We start from the raw sequence: 23,023 nt of genomic DNA, 5'->3' as shown, positions 1-23,023 counted from the left end.
CTCTTTTTTTTTCCTTCTTATCTCCCCTCCAGACACACACCTCCAGGGCCTCCCGCAGGAGGGTCCCCCAGTGACTGTTCACTACATTCCCCCACCTTCTGAAGCATTTTCTGCATATTTTGCCAGGCTTTAATCACACAATGAACTTTCAAGAGCCCTTGGGATACTGGGTCCTCAGGTCTCATCCCCAAGTACTTTCTCATTCTGACCCCAAGTCTCTCATACGATTTCTGTGTTGCACACTATTATTATTCCAGCCAGGATTGGCAAGTGGGTATTTCTGCCCTGCCGGTATTACCCCTGGTCCTGGAGGATGAGCTCTTTCCCATTCTTGGATAGCAGCTTTCCTCCTGATCATTCCCATTTCTTTCCCTGTAAACAACATACTTATAGACATAATTCCCTCCCCCAAGAGTATAAATCAGGTCATAGGAACTGGTCTAATTGTTCAACTAGGCTGTTGGGGTCCTCGAATAAAGACTTCCTCTTCTTCTTAAAAGTCCTAACCTCTCTGCTGGTAAGGAGGAGGGGGTAGTTCACCTAAGAGGATACACAGTTAGTGTTAGTACTGTTAGTATCAGGGAAGGCAAAATTCTCAACATATCTTCTACCTTGTTCTAATTCTTGCCAGAGCCTAGAGTACAATCCTTCTTTAGGGACAGTGTTAATACAGTGTTAATTCCAGTCCCTGTCTCCATTCCTGGAGTGACTGCTGCTGCCACCAGTTCAATATTAAGATTATAGGGAGCATAACTTGGCTCCTTCTCTGAAAAAGGAATCTTATTGTTTACACATACATTTAAAGCCCTGAATTCATCAGACCCGTATTTTGGCCAAAATACTGCTGTTTCCTTAATTGTTTCTTTTGTCCAGACTGATACACAATATTTAACCCTTTTTTTTTTTTTTTTTTTTAATTATTTTTCTTTTACAATCCCTCTAATTTTGGGATTATGTTTCCAATTTCTTATCATTCTTCAGGAAGAACTATTAGTAGGCACTCCCCCAGGGATATCTCCCTGTCCCCTGGAACTCATATTTCCCATTTTTCCTAACCCTCGCCAGTATGTGCTACAGAATTTTCCCTTCTGCAGTGTACCACACACCAACGTACTGAAAGATGGGGGTGTACCGCCAAGCACTTCCCCGTGCAAGCGTTACCGCACACCTATGAGTTTACCAGATTCCCTGGTGTACTTCCAAGCACTTCCCCGTGCAAGGATTACCGCACACCAGATTCCCCTGGTGTAGTGCCAGCACTTCCCCGTGCAAGGGCTTACCATACACCAGATCACCCAACCCCCAAGGCAATACTTAATATTTCTTACCTTGGTCTGTGCACAGAGTTACCGGATCGATTCTTAAAAACCCGGAGTGCTTACCTTCTTCCTTTCCCCACTACTTCATGGATCCTGCCTCTTTAACCAGTCTCGGGCCCTCTGTCAGCTTTCCGCAGAACCGCCACCGTCAATGCACAGGACTGCTGAAATCAGCGGGGCATGCCTTCCTGCTGCTGCAGCAGTGGGGCTCCCCAGTAGGTGACTGGATCCCGGACGAGCCCCCAAATTGTGAGAAACACTCCGTAGCCAATAACTTAGGCTCAGGCGAGGATCTCAGTGAAGTAGTAATTTATTCGCGATTGCAATGGCGGGCGCCCCACAAGCAGGAGAGAGCGCATCTACTAGTTCCAAAACACAGTTTATATACCTTTTGATGACAGGACCCTCCCCTGTTTCCCCACTGAGTGGGTAATCCAGGTTCACAATCTATCTGATGCTTCACAAACAATGCATGGCCTTCAGTTGCCGGCCTGTTAAATTTCAAATTTCTTTTGACATTTTTACTGCTTGAAGTAGTAATGTTTCTTCACTTATCTGACTTGACTTGACACCGTGATTTTCACCTAATTGTCCTAAGGAGTCTGGTTGTCTGCATTTTACAAGGTCGCCTGCTAAGCTTTCTTATCACTGTAAGCATATCTCAGTACCACATTCCCTCCTTCTAAACAATGTAACTCTGCAAAAACAACATTTCTATTCCCACAGGGGGGTATTAAAACAGAAAGGAAAGAAGGACAAAGGAAGACAAAAATACAGGAAAGAGGCACAAACACGTCCTGATCTGCCAAGCATTTGTAAGGCCGAACAACTGTGCTCTCTGGAGCTGTGGGGGTGAGGGGCAGAGCTAAAGGAGCATCTTGGGACTGTGTTTCTCTGGTGGGAATCTGCAGTTTATTCTCCTTTGCTACTCTGACCTTGGCTTTTGGCAGGCCACTTGAGGCTGACAGGATGGATAAGAGAGCTGATAAGTTTCTTCTAGCTGAAAGGGAATTCTGCAATCCTACTTCAAATGCTTCTGTCCTTTGAAGCTGTCTCTCACGTTAAATGGAAGCCAAACTGGAATGGGAAAGAATTAGGCTGAATGAGTTACTTTTTTTTTTTTTTTTTTTTTTTTTGTCTTGAATAAATAGTTTCCTAACTAGGATTGTAGAAGCTGGAGGAGACCTTAAGGGAAGGTCTAACTGCTCCTTATGACTAACTAGTTGGTGTTGGATGCACTCCAACTTCTCCCATCCTCTGGGTACAAAAAGACTCCAACTGCATAAAGATTCCATCTGCAGCGAACAAGAGTTGACACCTTCAAGTAGAGCTTTGTTCCCTATCTTCAGGGAAAATGTTATAACTTGAAAAACTTTCTTAGAGTATTCAAGCATCTCTCAAGATGTTTTTCTTGCTCATGACAATAAAGCTTATTTACGTTGAACTTCCATAGTTGCCTAAAAGATTTGGCTGTCCAGTTTTTACAAAACATCATGATAATTGGATATCAGGGAAAAAAAAAGGTACTCTTCTTTGGTTTCTACAATAGGAGAAATAAAATAAAGGCGTGTAATGTTGGTTAAAGTATTCTTAACCATCTCTTAGAATTATTTATATAAGTGCTGTTTCATAATGATGTGATGCAGTCTTACTCTTGATGAGTTGCTTACTCTGCCTTCCAAGATGTACAGTGCAGGAAAAGGGGATGGCAGCAGGGTAACTATCTTTGTGTCTCACAGCTGCCAGTTGTTTTTTCTGTAGTCAAGTGGAACTCCAGTTCCTTCCTTGAAATTGAAATACAAGCTTGAAAACTTTAATAGGCATAGCGACTCTACAGAAATAAACTGCCTCAGATTTCCCTGTTATTTTCACTTACTGATATCAAAATGGTACAGACAAATAACTAATAAACATATCACTGCTTTGAAAAGTTAGATCAGTTTCCTTCCCTGTTTTTTCCCTGGTGGTTGTGGGCTTGTGGTGGTATTGGTGTGTTTGTTTGCTTGTTGTTGTTGTTGCTATTGTAACTTTTAAATTCCTTCCTGAATTTAGGTGATGCTGAAACAGGAGAAGAGCTCAGAATATGTTGTTTATTTTGGTTTCCTATCTGCCCTTACTCTACAGGTCCTGTTTCATCAAAGAACTGAGGCTGATTTTGTAAAGGAATCCTGATTTCTAATTTCCCTTGAAATTGGCAGGAAGCTCAGCACCCAGTTGCTTCTATTGTATGTGGCTACATGTCCCAGTGGGGCTATGCAGACATTAAGGTTACAGGTACCTTTGCTGAGCAAATAGTTTTATCCTTAATGACACACATCTGCGTGACAGGTTTTCATGTGAAAGTGCAAAGCAATTAAGTTTCTTGTTTCTGGAGGGGAGGTTGTATTTCTGTGAGATTACATTATTTTAATCATCAGAATTTTTGATAAATGAGTGCAGATTATTTTTGGATGTTGAAAGCCCTCCTGGCACATGGTGTTCAATAAGCAGATTTCTCTAGAGAACAGCAAATGACACAAATTCAAGCTCCTATTGATTCTTGTCTGTTCTCAGGAAAGGTCTTTCTTCTACATCCAGAACTTCGGATATGGTAATCAAATTTCTTCTTAAACTAATTGTATTCCCTCTGGTAATGGCATGTCTTATTTCTCAGAGTAGACAAGCCTATTATTTCTGGCCCGATTTCATGCTTCAGCAAGGTGGCTATGAATATACATAGCTTGACATGCAAGTTACCCAGCAGACGTTTTGCATGTAATGTATGTCCAGTGTGAGACGTCACAGCTCTTTGAACACGCAAGCCAGACTCACTTACACCTTGGGCTTGTGTTTATGATGGTAAAAGGCTGTATGGTCCAGGATCAGGAGAATAAATGTGTCTTTCTTAGATTGAGGTTTCAGATATCTATACCGTTTGATTAGAGCAGGCCCCTAATAAGATTGTTATATCCTAGTGAAGCATTTGCATTGGCACTTGAAATATCATGGAAAAGAGCTGCTGCACCAAGAATGATTTATGTCAAGGCTTGTAAAGAGCATGGTGACAACAGAGTGACAACTTGGGATGCATTCTGGGCATATTGTATTCCTGCTGCGCAATTGATCCATGTGTGCCTGGTGGCTGAGGCATCTGGAGTGCATTTGGCTGATTGTGTGAATAGCGCAGAGCTGATCTGTGCATGCCCACTGTCCATATTGTGGGATTTCTGGACATCTGGCAGTCCTGGCTGCAGTGTATCAGAAAACAACTGGATTAACATTAAGAGAGGCAGGGTAGTACAGGGCTGCAGAGATGCAGCTTGTCACCCTAAATAGCACAATGTGCATTATTTATTAATGTAAATAGTAGTTGTGCTCAAGACTTGCAGATAGCAGATATTGAAAGCCCAGAGCAGAAAAAGGCTGGTTAAGTTGCTCCTCTCCTGCTGTTGTCCATACATGCATGGGTTGGTTCTTTGTTGTTCTGTAAATCCAATGCCTATTTTGTGAACAGACTTGCATTCTGCATCGCATGTTCTTGTGGCAGTGCAAAGCAAATAGCAGAGCAACAAACAGCGGTGCAATAGGTTAAAAGAACAAAAATTCATCCCTCTTTCCTCATAGTCTCCTACCAAAGTTATTTTTTTAAAAAAGGGAGGGGGGTGTTGCTGCTTCAGCACTACTCAGAATGTCACAGGAACAAAACAGTGTCATTGTCCCCATGTTGATATCTAGCTGTGAATTTTACAATCGGAAAGGCAGCTTTTCCAGGCAAAGGGCATACCTTTCTTCCTCTAAAAGGAAAATGATACCAAGGTCTAAGTGAGCTTCTAGAATCCAAAACAGTATAATCATGTTAGTGGCGTGTAGCATGACTACTTAAGAAGGGCATGGACTTTAAGGTTTCTGGAAAGAATGCATCATATAAACTGCAGTGACCCCATCTCAAGTCTACGAGTAAATAACTAGTCACAGGACATTTCTTGTCTGTGCTTCCTTGGGTACCTTTTTGCTTTTCTGTGCTGGTATAGGTATGTTTCAAGAAAACCCAAGCGGTTCTTGCTTCCTTTGCCAGCAGAAGGTGAGAGGCTTCCCCTGGGAGCTGTGTCTACAGACTGGGAAGCATGCAGAAGAAAGAATATATGCTGCCACATGGTACCACACAGCTGTGTTGGCTCCGCAGATGTGAGCATGCATTAAGTTATTGCCACGCTGCAGAAATGTGTAGGTCAGATGTGGTTTCTATTAGTGTGCCATTTGTTCATAGCAGCTTTCGGTAAGAGTGAGGGTTATTAATGCATGAACAGCTAGCAAGACAGGATTCTAAATAGAGCTACACAATCAGTTGTGCTGATAAATGATAATCAACTGAGTTTTAATTTGCAATCTGGAAGAGCTTTTAATGTTGGTAACAGCAAGTAAAAAAAAAAAAAAAAAAAAAAAAGTATATTTTGCTGGAGTTGCATTTTCCAGAGATATAGATGTAAATTTCTCTCCTGCAGCAGTTGCTTTGAGCCTAGAAATTTGTTTAGAGAGCATTGGCTGCACAGATCCTGGAGAGAATGAGCAGAGTTCTTGTGATCCTTTCCAAAGTTTCCCTCACAAAAAATGTAATGGAGTTCTTTAATGTTGATTTATCTTGTACATAACTTCGTCTTGAGGCATGTGACCATTAATATTGACATAAAGATGTGGTGATTTGTGCCAGGTGAAGAATCTGTGCCACTGCATCCTTTGAAGGTATCTGCAGTGCCTTGTTGAGTGCTTTCAGGTGTTCACTGATGCCTGGCATTTGGGCAAGACTACTTCTGTTCTGATGATTCCTGAGCCACTTCCACAGTTTTCTTTCTTCCCTTTCCCTGGTTTCATGACAAGATGCCAATGTTCAAAATGTGTTAATTTGTAGATAGCAAGCTACGTGAACAAGTTTGCCTCGGACATCTCTATCTTACAACGGTCGCTAGCAATTCTGGAATCGATGGTGCTCAATAGCCATGACCTGTACCAGAAGGTGGCACAGGAGATCACAATTGGCCAGTTAATCCCACATCTCCAAGGGTGAGTGTCTTCAAATGCCACTTGGTATGGTGATTTTTTTTTTTTTCCAAATGAGCACAGCATTTAGAAGAAGAGTGGTATAAAGACTAGCAGCCTCCTGCATGATTTCTATTTCTATGACATCTATTATAAGTGGCTGAATGACAGGTTAGCAGTTTTCTGGAATTGCTTGATCATAGACTTCTATTGTTATTACCACTGCTTCTAATACACTTTTTTCTTGGTGCTAAGCTGCCAGTGTGGTTGGAGGTGGGGAGTGAAAAGAAGAGCACTGAGTAGAGGTTAAAGGCTTTAGAGCCATTAGCATACAGATGGGGTTGCTTTTCTTTGCTCTGGGAAGTGTCTAAGACAAAACTACTCAACTTTTATTGAAGGTACATTTGGAAAGGGAGAAGCTCTCTCTTTAACAGGAATATGCTCTGGTTAAACAGATGAAAACCACCTCCTTTTTAGCATAGGGTAATGTATTGTGCAACTAGCTATCCATGCCTCTACTCTCCTGAAACACTTTTAATACCAACAGGTTCCTCTCCATAGCACTTTTAAGGGATTCCTCATTCTACCTGTAGCTGGTGGACATCTGACAGGAGCTGTTTGTTTAGGCATAGTCAGTGGCACTTTGAGGTCGTGATTCAGTGCACCGTTCTTGAGTGCTGAGTCTCATTCTGGAACATCTTGTTTATCATATGAGTAATAGAGAGAACCTGGATGACTAGATTTAACTACCTAACTTACACATGGGTGACACTAAGTGCAAACAGTCCCTTGACTTCTACCAGTAGTTATGCAACTGGAAGATTAGTTTCTACAGCTTGTGTATTTTCGTCACCTTCTCTTTTGTTTATATATTTTTTTCCAAACAGGACAGACCAAGAAATCCAGACATATACCATTGCGGTAATAAATGCACTTTTCCTTAAGGCACCAGATGACAAGAGGCAGGTAAGTTGTTGGGATTTGTGTATAATCCCCATATCTGTAAGAAAAGTATATTATAAAATCATTTAGGTTGAAAAAAATCTCTAAGATCATCAAGTCCAACTGTTACTCCTGTAGTTGTCCCAGTCACATTTTTTCTGCATTTAGTTCCGACTGACACTTGCTGTATTTTTAGTGTCACAGGTATAATATCATGCATTTTAATGGAGCTGCTTCCATCTTGTACCAGTATTAGTGGGGATTAAGCATTCTTCTGTGTTTTTGTAGTTCCCTGTAACCTCACATGAACCATATTGACTGTGGCTGGCTGTAGTATTTATTGTACTGAACTCCTTGCCAGCACAGCTTGTAAACTCAGAATACTTTTTGGTAAGTCATTTCCCCCCTAGATTTCTTAATAAAGAGTGTGTTCCTTTTGAAAATGGAAATATCTTGCCATGTAAGCATTTCATAACTGTCAGTGTACTATTTTAAGTTAAGTTTAGGGCCAGAGATCAGAAGCCTCAAAAGGAAGATTTAGGATTGCTAGTTGATATTAAATGAGGATGGAATGTGATGTGTTATGAAATAGAGGAGTTTTATCCTTGTTTATCAAGTCATTAGCTTGTGTCAAAACAGAGTTAGTCATTTATTTATTTAGTATTTGCATCACCAGAAACAGTAATGATAATTCTTGTGGTATGACATACTCCTAGTGTCCAGAATGAGTTCACTGGGAGCTGCTGATCCATTCTGACCAAGTCTTCTTAGATTTACTTATACTTTTAAATGGCAGGGATTGTTTAAACAAAATTGTTTAAACACTAGTACCTGCTGTCATGACAAAAAAAAAAATGTTACAGAGTTTATAATCATCAGAACATAATGACTTGATTTGGCTCAAAGACTGATAGCTCTGCCATTAAAGAAAATTTCATTCAACTTTTAAAATCCTAGGATAAATAGTTAGGATCCATATAGTGGTTAATTAGCAAACCATGTGTACAGGAAGGAGAGGTGTCTATTAGCTATCTACAGGGGTGAATGATATTATTTATTGGATTGTGTCTTTCTAAGAAAACCAAGCTGATGAAGTTCTATGTCTATCTCCCAGTTATTGGACTGGGGGTACTCAAAAGTTACAGTTCAGCATTCACCACTAGTATGGTTAGCAGGGAGAAGCTGTGGCATTCGAAATAGCTGATAGTAGATGAAACTGACTAATGCATTGCACTGGGAATTACCAAGAGCATGCATTTGTGCAAAAATGTCTGCTACAAGCAGAGCATGTGAGAAACGTCTGCAGGCTGCCAGAACTTGCCCAAGTTCTGGACTAACCCTGCACCAAACTCCGTGTGATTTCAGCAGCCTTGGCACCCTCCCTGCTGGAGACTGGTATGATGTGAATGATTGGCTTGCATTTAAGGAATGGATTTCAGTCTGGTTGCTGGTCTTCTACTTTCTTCTTACTTTATTTCTGTAATGCAAAAAGTCAAAGGTTTCAAGGTTTTTAGTTTCTAAATGAGGACTCCCTTGTTGCTTTGCTTCCTGTGCCACTGTTGAGGACTAAATCATCTAGAGAAACCTAGGTTATATAAATAAGCGGGGGGGGAGAGGGGAGAAGAATAGCACAAACCCTTTACATATCAGAAAAGGCCTGTTGAGCAATGAAATAATATCGTGAATGTTTGAAGCACTTTTTTTTTTCCTATGTCCCCAAATTGTCTGCATTTTCAGAGATGTTGCTATGGGAAATGAGGTGTCAAATAATTCTTGTTCTCATTTGTTACTACAATACTTGTTATAGAAGAGGCAGCTCATCAGCTGCTAATAGCCCAGCAGACTTCTTGGAGACAAAGTTGGTTTTGTTGTAGCAATAGGCTTTGTGAATGCTTGCTGCTCCTGTCACAGTTTCTGGTTCAGTGACCAAAAATGACAACCCGGTAATGGCGTTTTAATTTCCAGGTGTAAGAGTGAAGTGAGAATTCGATTGTTTCCAAAAAGTAGAATGAATTTCCAGTTTTTGGCTTGAATGCAGAGAGGAAAACAAACAAAAAAAACCCTACCTCATTCTTTACCTGTCCGTCTTCCTTGCAGTGGACGTACTTTGTTTGAAAAGGCAGAGCCGGTCTGGTGTCTATAACGTAAGGTGTACCTACCATGTGCCTAGAGCTCCCTCTGCAGTTCAGTTGGGCATTTCCAAAGGGGATGGAAGCATCTGTATCGTTCATTCTTCAGCGGCTACGTGCAATTGAAACGAGCTTTACCAGAAAAGGCATAAAAGCTGAGTTTCATAGGATTTTGGTCCCATCTTTCTTCCTTACCATTCCTGTATTTTGGTGTAAAGAAATCAGTCAGCATCCAGGACTGCCTCCTGCCTCAGAATTAAAATTCTTTTCTTCTTGCAAGCAAGTTCTCACCCTAACAGTAGCTTTATTTACATTGTTTCTGCAACCACATTTCAGCAATCTAGCTCTTCATTTTTACACAATAGTCTCATTTTCACTCCTTTATAGTTTCGTTTTTTAATATAAAACCAGCTGGTATGTACTCTACATTACTTTCCAACTCTCACAAAGATTAGCAAGATGTTTTGTTATTTCTCCTGAATGTGAACAATATTTGGATGTGGTGCCAACTACACAGAGTGACAGCGCATTCTAAGAATGTCCTTAAGTGTGTGTCAGCGTTGATTTGCTGTGCTGCATTATGTAAGGCTGATACACAAGTAGATCATTGACTAAAAATACAGCTAATGCCAAACATTACACTGTTGTGTACGTATAAATAAGCGGTGTCTAAAAAGCAGTGTGCAATATGTTAACCAAATTATCCAAATCCTTAAACTGTATATTTTATAAACAGGAATGTAAAAGTATTTCCATGATAATTGCTAAGTGCTATAAGATGTTTGCATTGCATATGCTAGTGTGTGTTCACATGCACACACACACACATTTTTATATTTATATTTATTTTCCATCATATTCATGATGGAAAGCATCATGAAAGTTAAAAACAGGTATGTGCTTGTAGGTATGGTTCAGGACTCTGGGCTCTCATGCTTGATCACTATAAAATATTCTCTCCTAGTCAAATGTCTAAGAATGAAAGTCAAAACAAATCCTGGTTGATAGTGATTTGGCCATTATTTCTAGAAAAAGAAGCAAATTGAAGGCAAAATAGTGGACCAATGCCAGCACTGCTGCCAAAATACAGGGAGAAGTATTATTCGCTAAGAGGAAACAGTACTGAATCCTAGGCTAAAATTTAGAACATGTGACTTTGAAACGGCCAAAATATTAGTATGTGTGTTGTTTGACATCTGCTTTTAAAGCCCTGGCTGACAGATTCAAAACATTTAATGCTGTGTTGTAGAGTGGGAGGCGCAGGAGGAAGCTGTGCTCGAACAAGTATATGCAAATGCTCTGTTTTACCTGCAAAGGTCTCCTCTGAGGTCTTATATTGCTGTTTTTGTATCACTGAAGTCCTCAGCTGATGAAGACTTGGCTTTTTTTTCCCCTCTTTTTCTTAGCAGAATAACTCATGGAGAGTTTGTGGCCCCCAAAATAACTATCATAGTTGTAGTTGCTACACTGCTTCATTTTGCCTTAAAGAAACACTGTAGAAACATAAGAAGAACACCTTAAAAAGCTTTAGTCTTATAGGTGTAACACTAAAATACTTGCTTCTAGCTATTACTTTTTTCTCTGATTTAGGAAATGGCAAACATTTTGGCACAAAAGCAGCTTCGCTCCATCATCCTAACTGTAAGTATTTACTTTTCAATGTTACTTTTCACTAACAGAGAGAAAAGCAGGCTTGACTTTTGGTGCGTAGAGGTTTTGTCTTCATATGTTGTAATTGCACTGTTATATCTCACAAGATACATTTTGAAGCCTGTGATACACAAGCTAAAGATCTGGTCATTGGGTGGGTTCAAAACTGATGATCAGAACGGGTATCTTTCCAGCCCAATAAATTGTGGTTTCTTCATGAAAATGCAATACTGAATAAAAAATAATACCTCAAGGGTTTTATTCCCATGGAGAATGTGAACTTAATTGTGCAGACTAGGGAATGTCTGAGGCATTAATAGTAAGTTCTCTGTGTTAAGGTTTGGACCTGACGACAGCTATGCAAGCCACACGGGGCTTTCCATTTTGCAAAATGAGTTTCTGTGTTTTTGGTTCTATTGGTGATTTTGTGTCTTGATATCAAGTTGCATACAATTTGTCACCACTTACACAAAAGTGTGGTATATAGTCCAGAGTGAAGTTAATGAATGCAGTGCAAAAGACTTCTGCTGTCTTGGAAAATCACAGGGATTTTGTCTTTGACCTTAGCGCAGAACAGATCTTCAAGGGAACAAGGAGAAATTCTTCTTAAAAGGGAGGAGTTCAGTATCTGTCATGAGATATCAGTGTAAACAAAACCAAACAAGAAACAAACAAACCCTTGCCCTTTCTCACTCACTGTCATTATTTTAGTGATGCATTAAAAACAAACAAAATTACAAAAACAACAACAACAAAACAACAATAAAACAAAACAGGGAATTTGTTTCAGAAGGCATGTTTTTGCATTGCTTGTGTTTATAAAAATTTGGTATAAGCACTGAAGAATGTTATCCTTATGTTCATATACTGTCATAAAATGCTCAAGTACTTTTTGGCAGACAGATTCTTTTATTTCCTGGAGCTGTACAATATCAATTTTTGTATCCATCTCCTACATGATGATTCTTCCCTTATGTATGCCCTGAGATGTTTAGTTATACCTTTGCCTGTTTCCCCTGTAGAGCCAGTGTGTGTGTGTGTGTGTGTTTTGTGTGAAATTGTCCATCAGCTTGGTAACTGCTGTGTGTAGCCCTCTATTGCATGTATAAGGTATTGTACACTAATGCATTTCCAAGCCATCTTCCTCATATCGAACAAAGTTGGATTGCGGTATGATGTTGGCTGCTGTAGCAGTAGCGCTGTTGTATCATTGTATCTACTGATCGTGTTGGCAACTTGAATACTTTACACTCAGGGAACTACTTAAATATTTTCTGAATACTTTTTTTTTTTTTTTTTAAACAGAACTCTAATGTTCTTGCTAAGGAGTTAATTTTTCTTCAGTGGCTCACTCTGTATTTTTTTTTTTTTTTTTTTTTATTATTTCACTACTTCTCATACATGCACAGGCTCTATCTAGTGGCTAAAAGAAGAAAGCTTCAGTGCATTATTACTGTAAAGTCCTGCCCCTTAGAATTTCTTATGAAGCCTGTAGTTCAGATGAATACCTAGATCAGTAGTGCTGGTTTTGGTTTAATTTTTTTCTGGAGTATACATACACCATTGCGTATCAACACGTTCTTTCAGAAATGGAAATACCAGAGTTCACCTGCTGGGATTTTCTGATATGGTGGTGTTCACTGGAGTCTGCCTTTCTTTTGCAGCATGTTATCAGGGCACAGAGGGCCATAAATAATGAAATGGCACATCAGCTTTATGTTCTCCAAGTACTTACCTTTAACCTTCTGGAAGACAGAATGATGACAAAAATGGATCCACAGGATCAGGTAAGCATCTGACATAACCTGGTCAGAACAGGGACAGGACAGCTACTAGTTGCTGTGCGTAAAACTCTTCATGGAGGAAAAGACACTGGCAGGAATTCTTACCCAATCTCTCTTACTTGGGTTGTGATGCTGGATTTTGTTTTCTGGCTGTTGGAAGATGAACTGGCTATTGCGTTCCATGTGCAAAAGTACAGCAAGATGGCCAGGCCTTTCTCCTTAGCACGTAGCTTCATGAACTGAGTTTGGTGTCATCCTGAACTGGTACCTCGTGCGTATCTCCAAAGACTGTCTGATACGGTGTTGTTATTATAGATGGTGGGGTGGTTATCACTGTCTGGAGGCATGTCCAGTGACGTGTAACTGCAGTAAGTCCTCTCTTGCCCATTCCCTTGTCAGCAGAAATAGTCACCAGAAGAATCGGAGTACTGAGCCATTTTGATTTAAGTCAGCAAAGTGCCTAAATACCAGCTTAATTTGAAGTGTGTGTGATGTGATCTCTTGGCTTCTGTGGTTTTGTGTCTGTGGTTAAAATTAAGTGTGTAGTTAGTGGCCTTGCTAACATGGGTCCTGCTTCTGGAAGTCAACTCTTACACATTTCTGCATGAACCCCACAAATATGAGACCTTTGGAAAATGGGAACCACAAAGTCATTCTTGCTGATGACCTTCGAGTAAGAAGGTAGGGAATTTAGATAAAGGTTGGGCAATGGAGGGAATACAGCATTTTCAAACAGCCTTGTGGTATTGGTGGTTAAAGTGAGAGGTCAGCTATTTTAACCGTTTTTTTTTAATGTTTGTTTGAACCCAGGCTCAACGGGATATCATATTTGAACTGAGAAGAATTGCATTTGATGCAGAATCTGAACCTAACAACAGTAGTGGCAGTATTGAGAAACGCAAATCCATGTATACGCGAGACTATAAAAAACTTGGATTTATTGTGAGTATTTTTGGATGGTGGGACACTGGAAGTGGTTGAATGCATCTGTTGTAGTACATTATCTAATCAGTCACTTTTCTTATTTGACCTTTGGCTATTAGGAGTATAGAATAATTTCTTCATCTTTTTGCAGATCTTTTTTACCCCAAGGGGTTGCTTTATCAGAAGTTAGGATTAATTGGAAGAATAACTATCTAATGTGGAAGAACATAGTTTTGCATGACATGTCATAATTAATTTAACTTAATCAAATCTTGGATGAACAAGCATTGTCTAACAGATCTGTGGCAGACCTGTAAAGCTATCGTACTCTGAGTAATAATGTGGACTGATGAGCACAATAAATCAGAGGTAGGATGCTATCTATAGCATTTATTTGTAGCATCTTCTGTCTTGGTTGTTTGAAGTCTTTTCATCTGTGAGTAGAGGATTCAGAAACTCCCTCTTAGACCTACTCAAACCACTTAGAGTTCTGGTCTTGGCTGAAACAACACAATCTGGCTGAACTGTTGCATGCATTTATACTAATGAATAATGTGTATTTTTTTCCCCTCTGGAAGCAAAGGGAAAAAAAAAAAAACACATGCATGCACACTCTGCAATCAGTATCTTGATTTATTGTTTACTCTAGATTAGTATGCAATTTTCTTTCTTCTTAGGTAAAATTGTATACTTTGAATGGTACATGATTGCTGTTGGCCTGGCAGATAGACAGTGCATGTGGTACAGTAGCCACAGCTAGAGGCAGGGTGGTTTCAAACACGGGTACAAGCTGAAGCTTGCTGTGCAGTTTGAGTGCTCGGCTCAGCTCTGTGGCATAGAGCTCAGGATTACCCAGTTCCTCTGTGGTTTAGGGAGGAGGTGTTCTGGGTTCTGATAGTTGTTTTCATTACTCATGAGTGAGGAAAAATTACTGATGTATCAGTGCTGTTGCATCTGTAAGGAGCCTTAAGTAAGGGGAAAGAAAGGAACTTGGCATTATAAGCATGATAGTAAAATCAATGCTTTGAAGAAGCTTTTGAGTCTCAATAGACAACAACAACAAAAACTATGAATCTGTTTTCTGTTTCTATGTAATAGAAGACCATTGCTATCTCAGCTTTTAAGATTGGCAATTCCTATGTGAGATGAGCAGAGGACTTTGGGCCCTCAAGGCTAGAACTAAAGGAAAATGCATGCCATGGTTTAGAGATAAATGGCTGAATGTAGACCCTCAAACTTGTGGTGAATGAGAACAGAGATCGGTTCTTGCAGACCTTCCATTGTACATGGTGGAAAAGCAACCACTGGCAAGTAAGAAATGGTGATAAACATAGTTCAGGGCAGGGGGCAAGAGGGAATGCTGAGGTATAGTGAAGTCATTGTGCATCTGTACATACAGAGATTATGGCACATGGAAGAATAAAAGAGGTCAAATTTAAAATAAGTGTTCTCTAATTGTGGTTGATCACTTTTGGATATTAGCTGTGCATTCCAGTTTTATCACAGAATCACAGAATTTCTAGGTTGGAAGAGACCTCAAGATCATCGAGTCCAACCTCTGACCTAACACTAACAGTCCCCACTAAACCATATCCCTAAGCTCTACATCTAAACATCTTTTAAAGACTTCCAGGGATGGTGACTCCACCACTTCCCTGGGCAGACTGTTCCAGTGTCTAACAACCCTTTTGGTAAAGAAGTTCTTCCTAACATCCAACCTAAAGCTCCCCTGGCACAACTTAAGCCCATTCCCCCACGTCCTGTCACCAGGCACGTGGGAGAATAGACCAACCCCCACCTCGCTACAGCCTCCTTTAAGGTATCTGTAAAGAGCGATAAGGTCGCCCCTGAGCCTCCTTTTCTCCAGGCTGAACAACCCCAGCTCCCTCAGCCGCTCCTTGTAGGACCTGTTCTCCAGGCCCCTCACCAGCTTTGTCACCCTTCTCTGGACCCGCTCAAGCACCTCGATGTCCTTCTTGTAGCGAGGGGCCCAAAACTGAACACAGTACTCGAGGTGTGGCCTCACCAGAGCTGAGTACAGGGGGACGATCACCTCCCTAGCCCTGCTGGTCACACTGTTTCTTATGCAAGCCAGGATGTGTTATGAGATGTTGAAGACACTCAGATCCCACTGCTGTCGCTGGCACTCCTGAAAGTCTTATCTTGCTTTCTTAGAGGTGGAGCTGGAAAACTCTGTCTATGTAATAAAGCATCCAACATAAGCTGAACCATGTCTAGCACACAGATCTGAATTCTAGTCCTGTTTTTCTGCTGCTTAACATGGAAAGACTAAAGATCAATAGGGTTATGGGCTGACACTTGTTCTTCCAATGCTTCTGTTTGTCCCACAGGATATATTTTGATTCTGCAGAACTGAAGTCATTATTAACAAAAGCATGTTTGAAATGATAACATTGTACGGAAGATGCTTGGTGTGAATCAAAATGTGTTGCTGTCTTGTCTGAGTTTGCAGGAACTCATGCTGTGCGTGTGCAGCAGGGATGTCTCTGTTATCTTCATTACTCTCATTTGGGCTGTTCATTGGGAAGCCTACAGAAATCAACAGTTGTCAGGGGTAACAACAGCAGTTTTGGCTATGTAATTCTGATGCCTTTCCAACAGGGAATGACGATTAAAGTCTAGGAGGGAATGGAAACTGGGATCAAAACAATTAAGAAAATGTGGAAGGATAAATAGAAGGAAAGCATAATGGGAGGTCAGAAATACAGGCAAGTGAGGTTTTCAGAGTGCCATGATAAGGGTCCTAATGGGAGGCAGGTTATTCCCCTAATAGAATAATGAGGCAATGCACAAATAATAAATATGTTAATTGTAAAGTGTGAGGAGAGTTACTCTGCTCTTGAGCAGAACTTTTTCTTGGAGCTGAGAATACAGGTGACTCTACATGTATGACTTTTCCCATAGCTGAAAAGGAATTGGACTTTCCTCGCAGAGCTGGAGAAGTGCCTGTTGTAGAGCTCAGGCTGGCTCTCAAACAGTGAATCTGACTGAGCCTCACACAGGGGCTGTGTTCTGACTGGCCTCCAGTTAGCCTATGGCTGTTGTTACCCCATCTACTTCTTCTAACTCTTAACATGAAAATGTCTTCAATGCTTTTGAAGAGTGCAGGTAGAAGGATACATAAGCAAACTGAACTGTGCCCTGAATAACGGGAGGTTTCTCTTCCTCCTCTTTTGGCTGTCTAACACGAGAAGAAACCCAGCCAAATTGGTGGCTGCCTTCCAATTCTGCCTTCATTCCACTGGTGGTAGTGGTCAGGATGCTAATTTCTTGATCTGACTGTATGTTCTTTCCAAGGAGGAGAGCAAAACCATGTCTAGCCATCCAGTTGTTCCTGGACTGCTTGTCTTTCTGTATGGGAAACGCAGGAATTCTATTCATTTTTCTTGGCCACATGAAAAAGCTTTGCCACATTGCAAACGTAATGTCAACAAAAGAGAAAGTCCAGACATGGTTTCAGAAGTTTACAATACCATTTGTAAAACTACATAGTTAGAAACCTATATTCAGTTAAAGCAACCACAGGGCCTTTCCAGATGGTTGAGATGTTCAGTGTGAAGTTTATTATGGGTAAAGAGATTTTCAGATGAGATAGTTTTCAAGAGATTTACTAAAATACTGACAAATACAACAAAAGATGACCCAATTAGGAGATGTAAGATACATTTCACCTTATTGAATTATTTTTTTTTTCACCTTAATGATTTATTTTTTCTAGGCAATTGCAAATTAAATAGCTTGAGTTTCTTCTTTCCTTCCTGCCTTAAAATCTCTTTCAGCAGTTTATCTATGGCAATTCTTGTAGTAGAAGTAGAGTTTTGTAGACTTGCAAATAATAATGTAGTTTTGTAGTGGAGATAGCTAATAGATAAAGGTACAAGTGTTGGTAATGATAAAATTGCTCTTGAAATTGCCAAGCTCTTCAGTTTTGTAGAGTTCACTGCATGTGAAGCTTCAAAAATCTTATTGCATTTGAGTAAACTTTATTCCTATAACTAAAGTAGGCAACAGCTATACATAATATCAATTTCTTGAGTTATATTTTCTCATAGTTCTGTAAATATCATTAACTGTCTGTGATAAGTTGTAGTGAATGTGTTTAAAGTTAGAGGTAGATCTAACCAAATTCTAAGAAATTTAAATAAGTTAAAAAGTAAAGAAAAACTGCTTGAGGTTTTTTCATTTGTGGTGTGTAGAACTTTTTTTTTTTTTCTTTTGACTTCAATAAAATGTAAATTGTTTGTATGCATGCAAAAATTGATGCAAATGATAATGATTTCTTACTCTTGCTGGAATTTATTAGTATAGACAAATAAAACGGACATTAGTACAAGAGATGGGAAGCCAGTAAGGACTTGTGTGACAAAATATGACAATTAAAAGTGAAATTTTAGAATGATCTGTAGTTCTTGTAAAGGTAAACATGGGCTTAACTTAGAAAACAATTGTGGTGGTGATGTAAGAGTGAACACACACTGAAATCTCCTGATGAAACAGATCTGGGAGATATCAAGGAAACAATCACCATGTCATACACCAAATTAGGTGACCTCTGGGAGCAGAGACATAGAAATGTAATTTTATTCAGTAGAACTAAGTACAAAGGTGTTAATTTAGGACTACTGGCAAGAATTTATTCTGCAGGCAATTCAAAATCTCATCTGTTGGAAAAGGCAAAAATAGGGGAGATTGTGCACTGTAGTTGCAAAAAAAGTCAAATGTTAGCCTAGAATATATCTGGAAAGTTAGTTTCCTAGCAGCTGAACTGCTAAGAACATTTTCTGTGTTTTGGTGACATCATTTAGAGCACTGCATGATTTTAATTGCTTATGCAGTGATTTGGGACTGATTGAATTTAGGAAAAGTGCGTAGAGCAAGACTTGTGCAGCGATAAGAGAGATGTCTTACAAGAGGTGACTTAAAAAGGTTGCCTTGCTTAGTCCACCAGGCTAAACACCATGGAAATGTCATGTTCACACATGCTGAGAGGGAGGCAGTCATATGTAAGCTAAAAGGCAGTGATGGCAATGCATTTAAAGAAAATATGATTATTTTTTAATTGGATTGATGGGGACAAATTTCATTAAAAGTTTAAAGATGGAGGTTGATCCTTTATGAAAGGGATCCTTTATGAAAAGGATCAACCTGGAAAGGATCACTGTCAAACACAATACTGTGTTTGACAGTGGTGGATCCAGGAAAAAAAAAAAAAAAAACATATACAAAGACTGGGAATAAGGTGAGGGGGTTTATTACAGAGGTCTGAAGGAAAACATGAATAATAGGATGAATAATGACTTTATGTGCAGCATATCTGATTTGTTAGACATTACAAAAACTTCCTAATATAAGCTATCTATAATAGATACTTTAGAAGGGTTGTCATGCAGAGATCTTTAGAAAAGAAACTCAACGTATAGTTAAGAGTAATTAAAGCATACTCAATTCTTCCTTAGGCAGAATGTAGGCCTGATAAGCTGATGAGACTTTTTTCAGACTTGGCTCCCCCGCACCTCGCTCCCCAATCTTCATGCCCCAGATGAGTAACTACTTCGTTTTTTTTTCTTTTGATCTTTTTCTTAAAAAAAAATCCTTTGTTTCACAGCACAACTTCCAAATAGTGCTTTGAAGATTAAAAACTATTAAGTTTCCTCATGGGTCCTGTGGTGCTCTTCATAATCTCTTTGAATAGTTCCCTAGCTGAAGCCTAGAGATAGTCCCCATTTAGAGATAAGGGGGAAAGTTTTTCCCCCAGACGTTTCTGGCTGAGGAAAGATGCTGAACACTTTATTTTTTTCAGAACACGTTCTTCCTTCTTCAGTTACACCCATGTGACTGTTACTTTCTGCAGAGCAGAGCTGGGAGTGTCAAATCAAGTATTTGCAAAATTACGAATATAGTGACTGTCTTACAGAAGACTGTGTAAGGTGCAAGTTGCCTTGTCATTTCTTGACATAGCTTTCTCACCAGGCTAAGTCCATGGTTGTCCTAACTGAGAGGCTTGGCCTGAGGTGTAAGTAGTCTCTCTTCCACCAGCAAAGGGGAATTATTTGTTCAGGACATTGCCTTTGCAAGCACAAGCCATCTATCTGTTAGAGTGACTGTAGTGAGTCAGGATTTTTTTCCCTGAGCAGGTGAGATTGAGTCATTCATGAGATCTTGAAGGATTTGAGTAGTCATTTGCAACTGTTCCGTTCATACCTTTCTAACATTTACTCCTCTTGGTGTCAGTCATTAGGCAGCGATAAGAAGTGTTGCATTGTTTATCCTTTGGTGAAGCTTCACCTACAGTAAAGGTCATGCTTTCTTACATTCAGATTCCACTGTTGGATTTGGCAGTGGCAAAGGAATGCCTTCAGAGTGTCGCTGTGTGTCAGCCTAGATCAAATCCTTTCTTTATGCTTGAGATGGAGAAGCTTGTAGTCTGTAGCTCAATGAGAGAATGGCATAGATAGAAGGTTTTCTGCACTCCTGAAAATTATTTGTAGCTTTCCATCCTCCACTGTTTTCTCTACCATCACAACCCTCTGTTTCCATATCTACTGTTTCAAAACTAGTGAAATAATTTATTGCTGGAAAAATAATCAGTTTGGGAAAAAAATCTTTTGCTGAGCTATTCGAATAGGCTGCTTTGCCCTGAGACAGAAGTGACTTAGTTTAGTGACTGTATGTAGCAATGGCCCCCTCTAAAGTAAAGTCCTTTGTCCTTTATTACTGATAGCTAATAATTAAGCACCATGAAGCATTGCACTCCTCCTTCCTCCAAACCTTTCCAAGTGCCTGGCTTTGACTCTTTCCTCACACTTTTACCGTGCATCCCTCTACTTAGCTTCTGTCCACTCAACTCCTGGTTTCTAGTCATTGGTTTTTCTCTAAGCCTTGAAGACGAGGCCCAGGAATAATGCCCAGGACAAGCATCACCTTCAGGGGAAAAAACAAAACAAAACCCATACTTGCGAAATTCAGTATATCCTGAGTTTTTTTTTATAATATGACCAAATATAGTCTACATTCCAGAGGAATCTCAAGCCTGGCACAAAAACAAGCCTTTTCCTAAACTAGAACCTCTTCTTACAAAGTGTGACTGGGATGGAGTTCTTCAGCAAAACAAGTGTGTAAAAATAAAGTTAATAAGAGCAATGCAGTGTTTAATAAAACACTCCTACAGATGATCAAAGATTCTGCTAAAACCTAAAGGAAGTGCTAAGCATTCAGTCCAAACAAAGTAGTTGTAAAGTATCAGAAGCAAAAGAAAGTCTCAAAATGGAAAGTGTCAGATGACTGTGCCACCTGTGGCTCAGATTAGTTTCATATGCAATTAAACATCTTTATTGTTTCTGTTTGCTTTCGACATCTTGCTTCCCTACTGATTTATACTGTTCCTTTGCATTTCTGGGATAATGAAGAGCTTTCTGAAGCATTTCTCACTTGAGTGTTGAGCTTCCCAAATAAACCTCTGCCTTTCAGAACACTACATGTTTTCCATGGAGACTTTGATAGAAAAATCATGCAGTTGTTTCTGTCTGCATCCAGTGGTTTAGCGAAAGCGTTGAAGTATTTTTTACTGTTGATGATGCTTTTCGTTTTCTTCCAGAGAGGTAAAGGATTATACCTGGAAAAACATCTACAGATGGGTTTGACTGTGACTTAATGTAGGTATTATCAACATGGCTTAAGAGATCATTGTTTTGACATTAAGAAAAAAAAAAAAGTTTTAGAAGTAGCTCAAAACTATAGTGGTAGCAGATGTCAAAGATTGCTGTAAGATGTGAAAGAGAGGATGCGTGGAAACTTTAGCCACTTCCAAGTCAAGTTGTTATTTGGCTGCTTAATATCTGAATTGGAAGGTGCCTGCATGCATTTCTTCATCAGAAGGAGGAAGACTGAAAGGGAGGAAAAGTTGTAGTTCTCCTCTTTGAGGTTTTAAATGTGCATTGGTTAGCTATTTTCAGAAGTTAGTTGTATTTTACTTCTTTTTTTTTAATTATTATTTTACTTTTTTATTATTGTTTTTTTTTTTCTGTGTGTCTAGGGTGTAAGGTACCTCACAGGTGAGGGTTTCTTGCTGCTTGATACATCCCTAGCTGAGCAACCAAAAGTGGAGGTACTGAAACCTGTACTAGAAAAGTAGACAAAATACTTAAACTACAGGAAAATGGAAAGGGTAAAAGAAATACAAGTGAATGGATGACGTCACCAAGCATGTAATTAAGGGTTTTACTACTGTATACTGACATTTGGAGCACCACAATCAGTAAGCCCAGTTGTTAATTTACTGTATTTATACATCTTGGAATTACTTGGAATAGAGCTGAACCTTGTTTCAACAGAAAGCTTCTACCTAATTTTTAACATCACACAGCAGAGGGCACTAGCATCCCACTAGATGAAGGTTGTTAGCAAAAGTTGTTGAACAGCGCAGTTGCATGCAATTACTTACAGAATTATTTCAGCCTTAGAAATACTAGGAAACACTGTTTTATGGTGTAAATTCGTATTTCTGAGTTGCCAGCAATTGTTTGATGTTTAAGCTAAACGATATGTTTTTGGGAGAATAAAAAGTTACTTAAACTGGCTTGCACATCAGTTTCTCACAGAACTCTAAGCATGATTTCTTTTCTGTCTGTCACTGATGGGATATTTTCTTTCTGAAATACTAGTTTGTTCCTGTGTCTTAGAGTTTATGCAAGACTGATATGCACCAAGACGGGGATACTTTTTCGCAATCTGGATTTTTTTTTTTTTTCCAGCAGTCTCTGCAAATCTGTAAAATATGAGATTGTAAGCATAGTCTAAGGTCTGATCAGAAAAGCTTAGGTTTGATTTGTAAACGTGGCCCAAGTTGACGTTGTGAGTGACAGCAACAAACCATCACTCTGTCTCAAAACTTGAGAGGCAGAAACAGGGCATCCCTGAAGTGCCATGTGCACTTAATCTCATAATAGAGCTGGGTTCTGACAGGAGCCCACAGGTGTGCAACCTGCTGCATTCTTACCCATAAGCACAGTTTGAAATTTACCATTTACCATGCACCAAGCATCCCATGATTGGAATTGTGATGGAAATAGGATTGCTATGTGTTTTTTGTTGTTGTTCCTTGTTTGTGTGGGGGGTTTTGTTTGTTTTTGAGTGAAGGACAGAAGTCACGTTGCAGAGTCCTTCAAGGTCAACTTGCCACTGTGGAAGATACCTTCCTGGTATGACTTAGAGTGGGGTAGTCCCTAGGGTTAGCATTTGATCC

General features: G+C 39.7%; 1 protein-coding gene across 3 annotated transcripts in view; it reads left to right on the top strand.

The window, feature by feature from the left end:
- The window catches only part of ELMO1 (engulfment and cell motility 1), a 313,771-nt gene that overhangs the window by 111,071 nt on the left and 179,677 nt on the right, over nucleotides 1-23,023 (top strand). For all 3 annotated transcript variants that reach the window (XM_032181430.1, XM_032181431.1, XM_032181432.1), the window contains 5 exons: nucleotides 6,205-6,356; nucleotides 7,220-7,298; nucleotides 10,994-11,044; nucleotides 12,718-12,840; nucleotides 13,648-13,779. In XM_032181430.1, coding sequence (XP_032037321.1) covers nucleotides 6,205-6,356; nucleotides 7,220-7,298; nucleotides 10,994-11,044; nucleotides 12,718-12,840; nucleotides 13,648-13,779 — 537 coding nt within the window. The remainder of the gene's footprint in view (nucleotides 1-6,204; nucleotides 6,357-7,219; nucleotides 7,299-10,993; nucleotides 11,045-12,717; nucleotides 12,841-13,647; nucleotides 13,780-23,023) is intronic.

The sequence above is a fragment of the Aythya fuligula genome, chromosome 2 (assembly GCF_009819795.1).
Source record: "Aythya fuligula isolate bAytFul2 chromosome 2, bAytFul2.pri, whole genome shotgun sequence".
Classification (NCBI taxonomy): domain Eukaryota; kingdom Metazoa; phylum Chordata; class Aves; order Anseriformes; family Anatidae; genus Aythya; species Aythya fuligula.
Note: the sequence above shows the minus strand (reverse complement) of the source record. Positions and strands in the feature narration are given on the sequence as shown.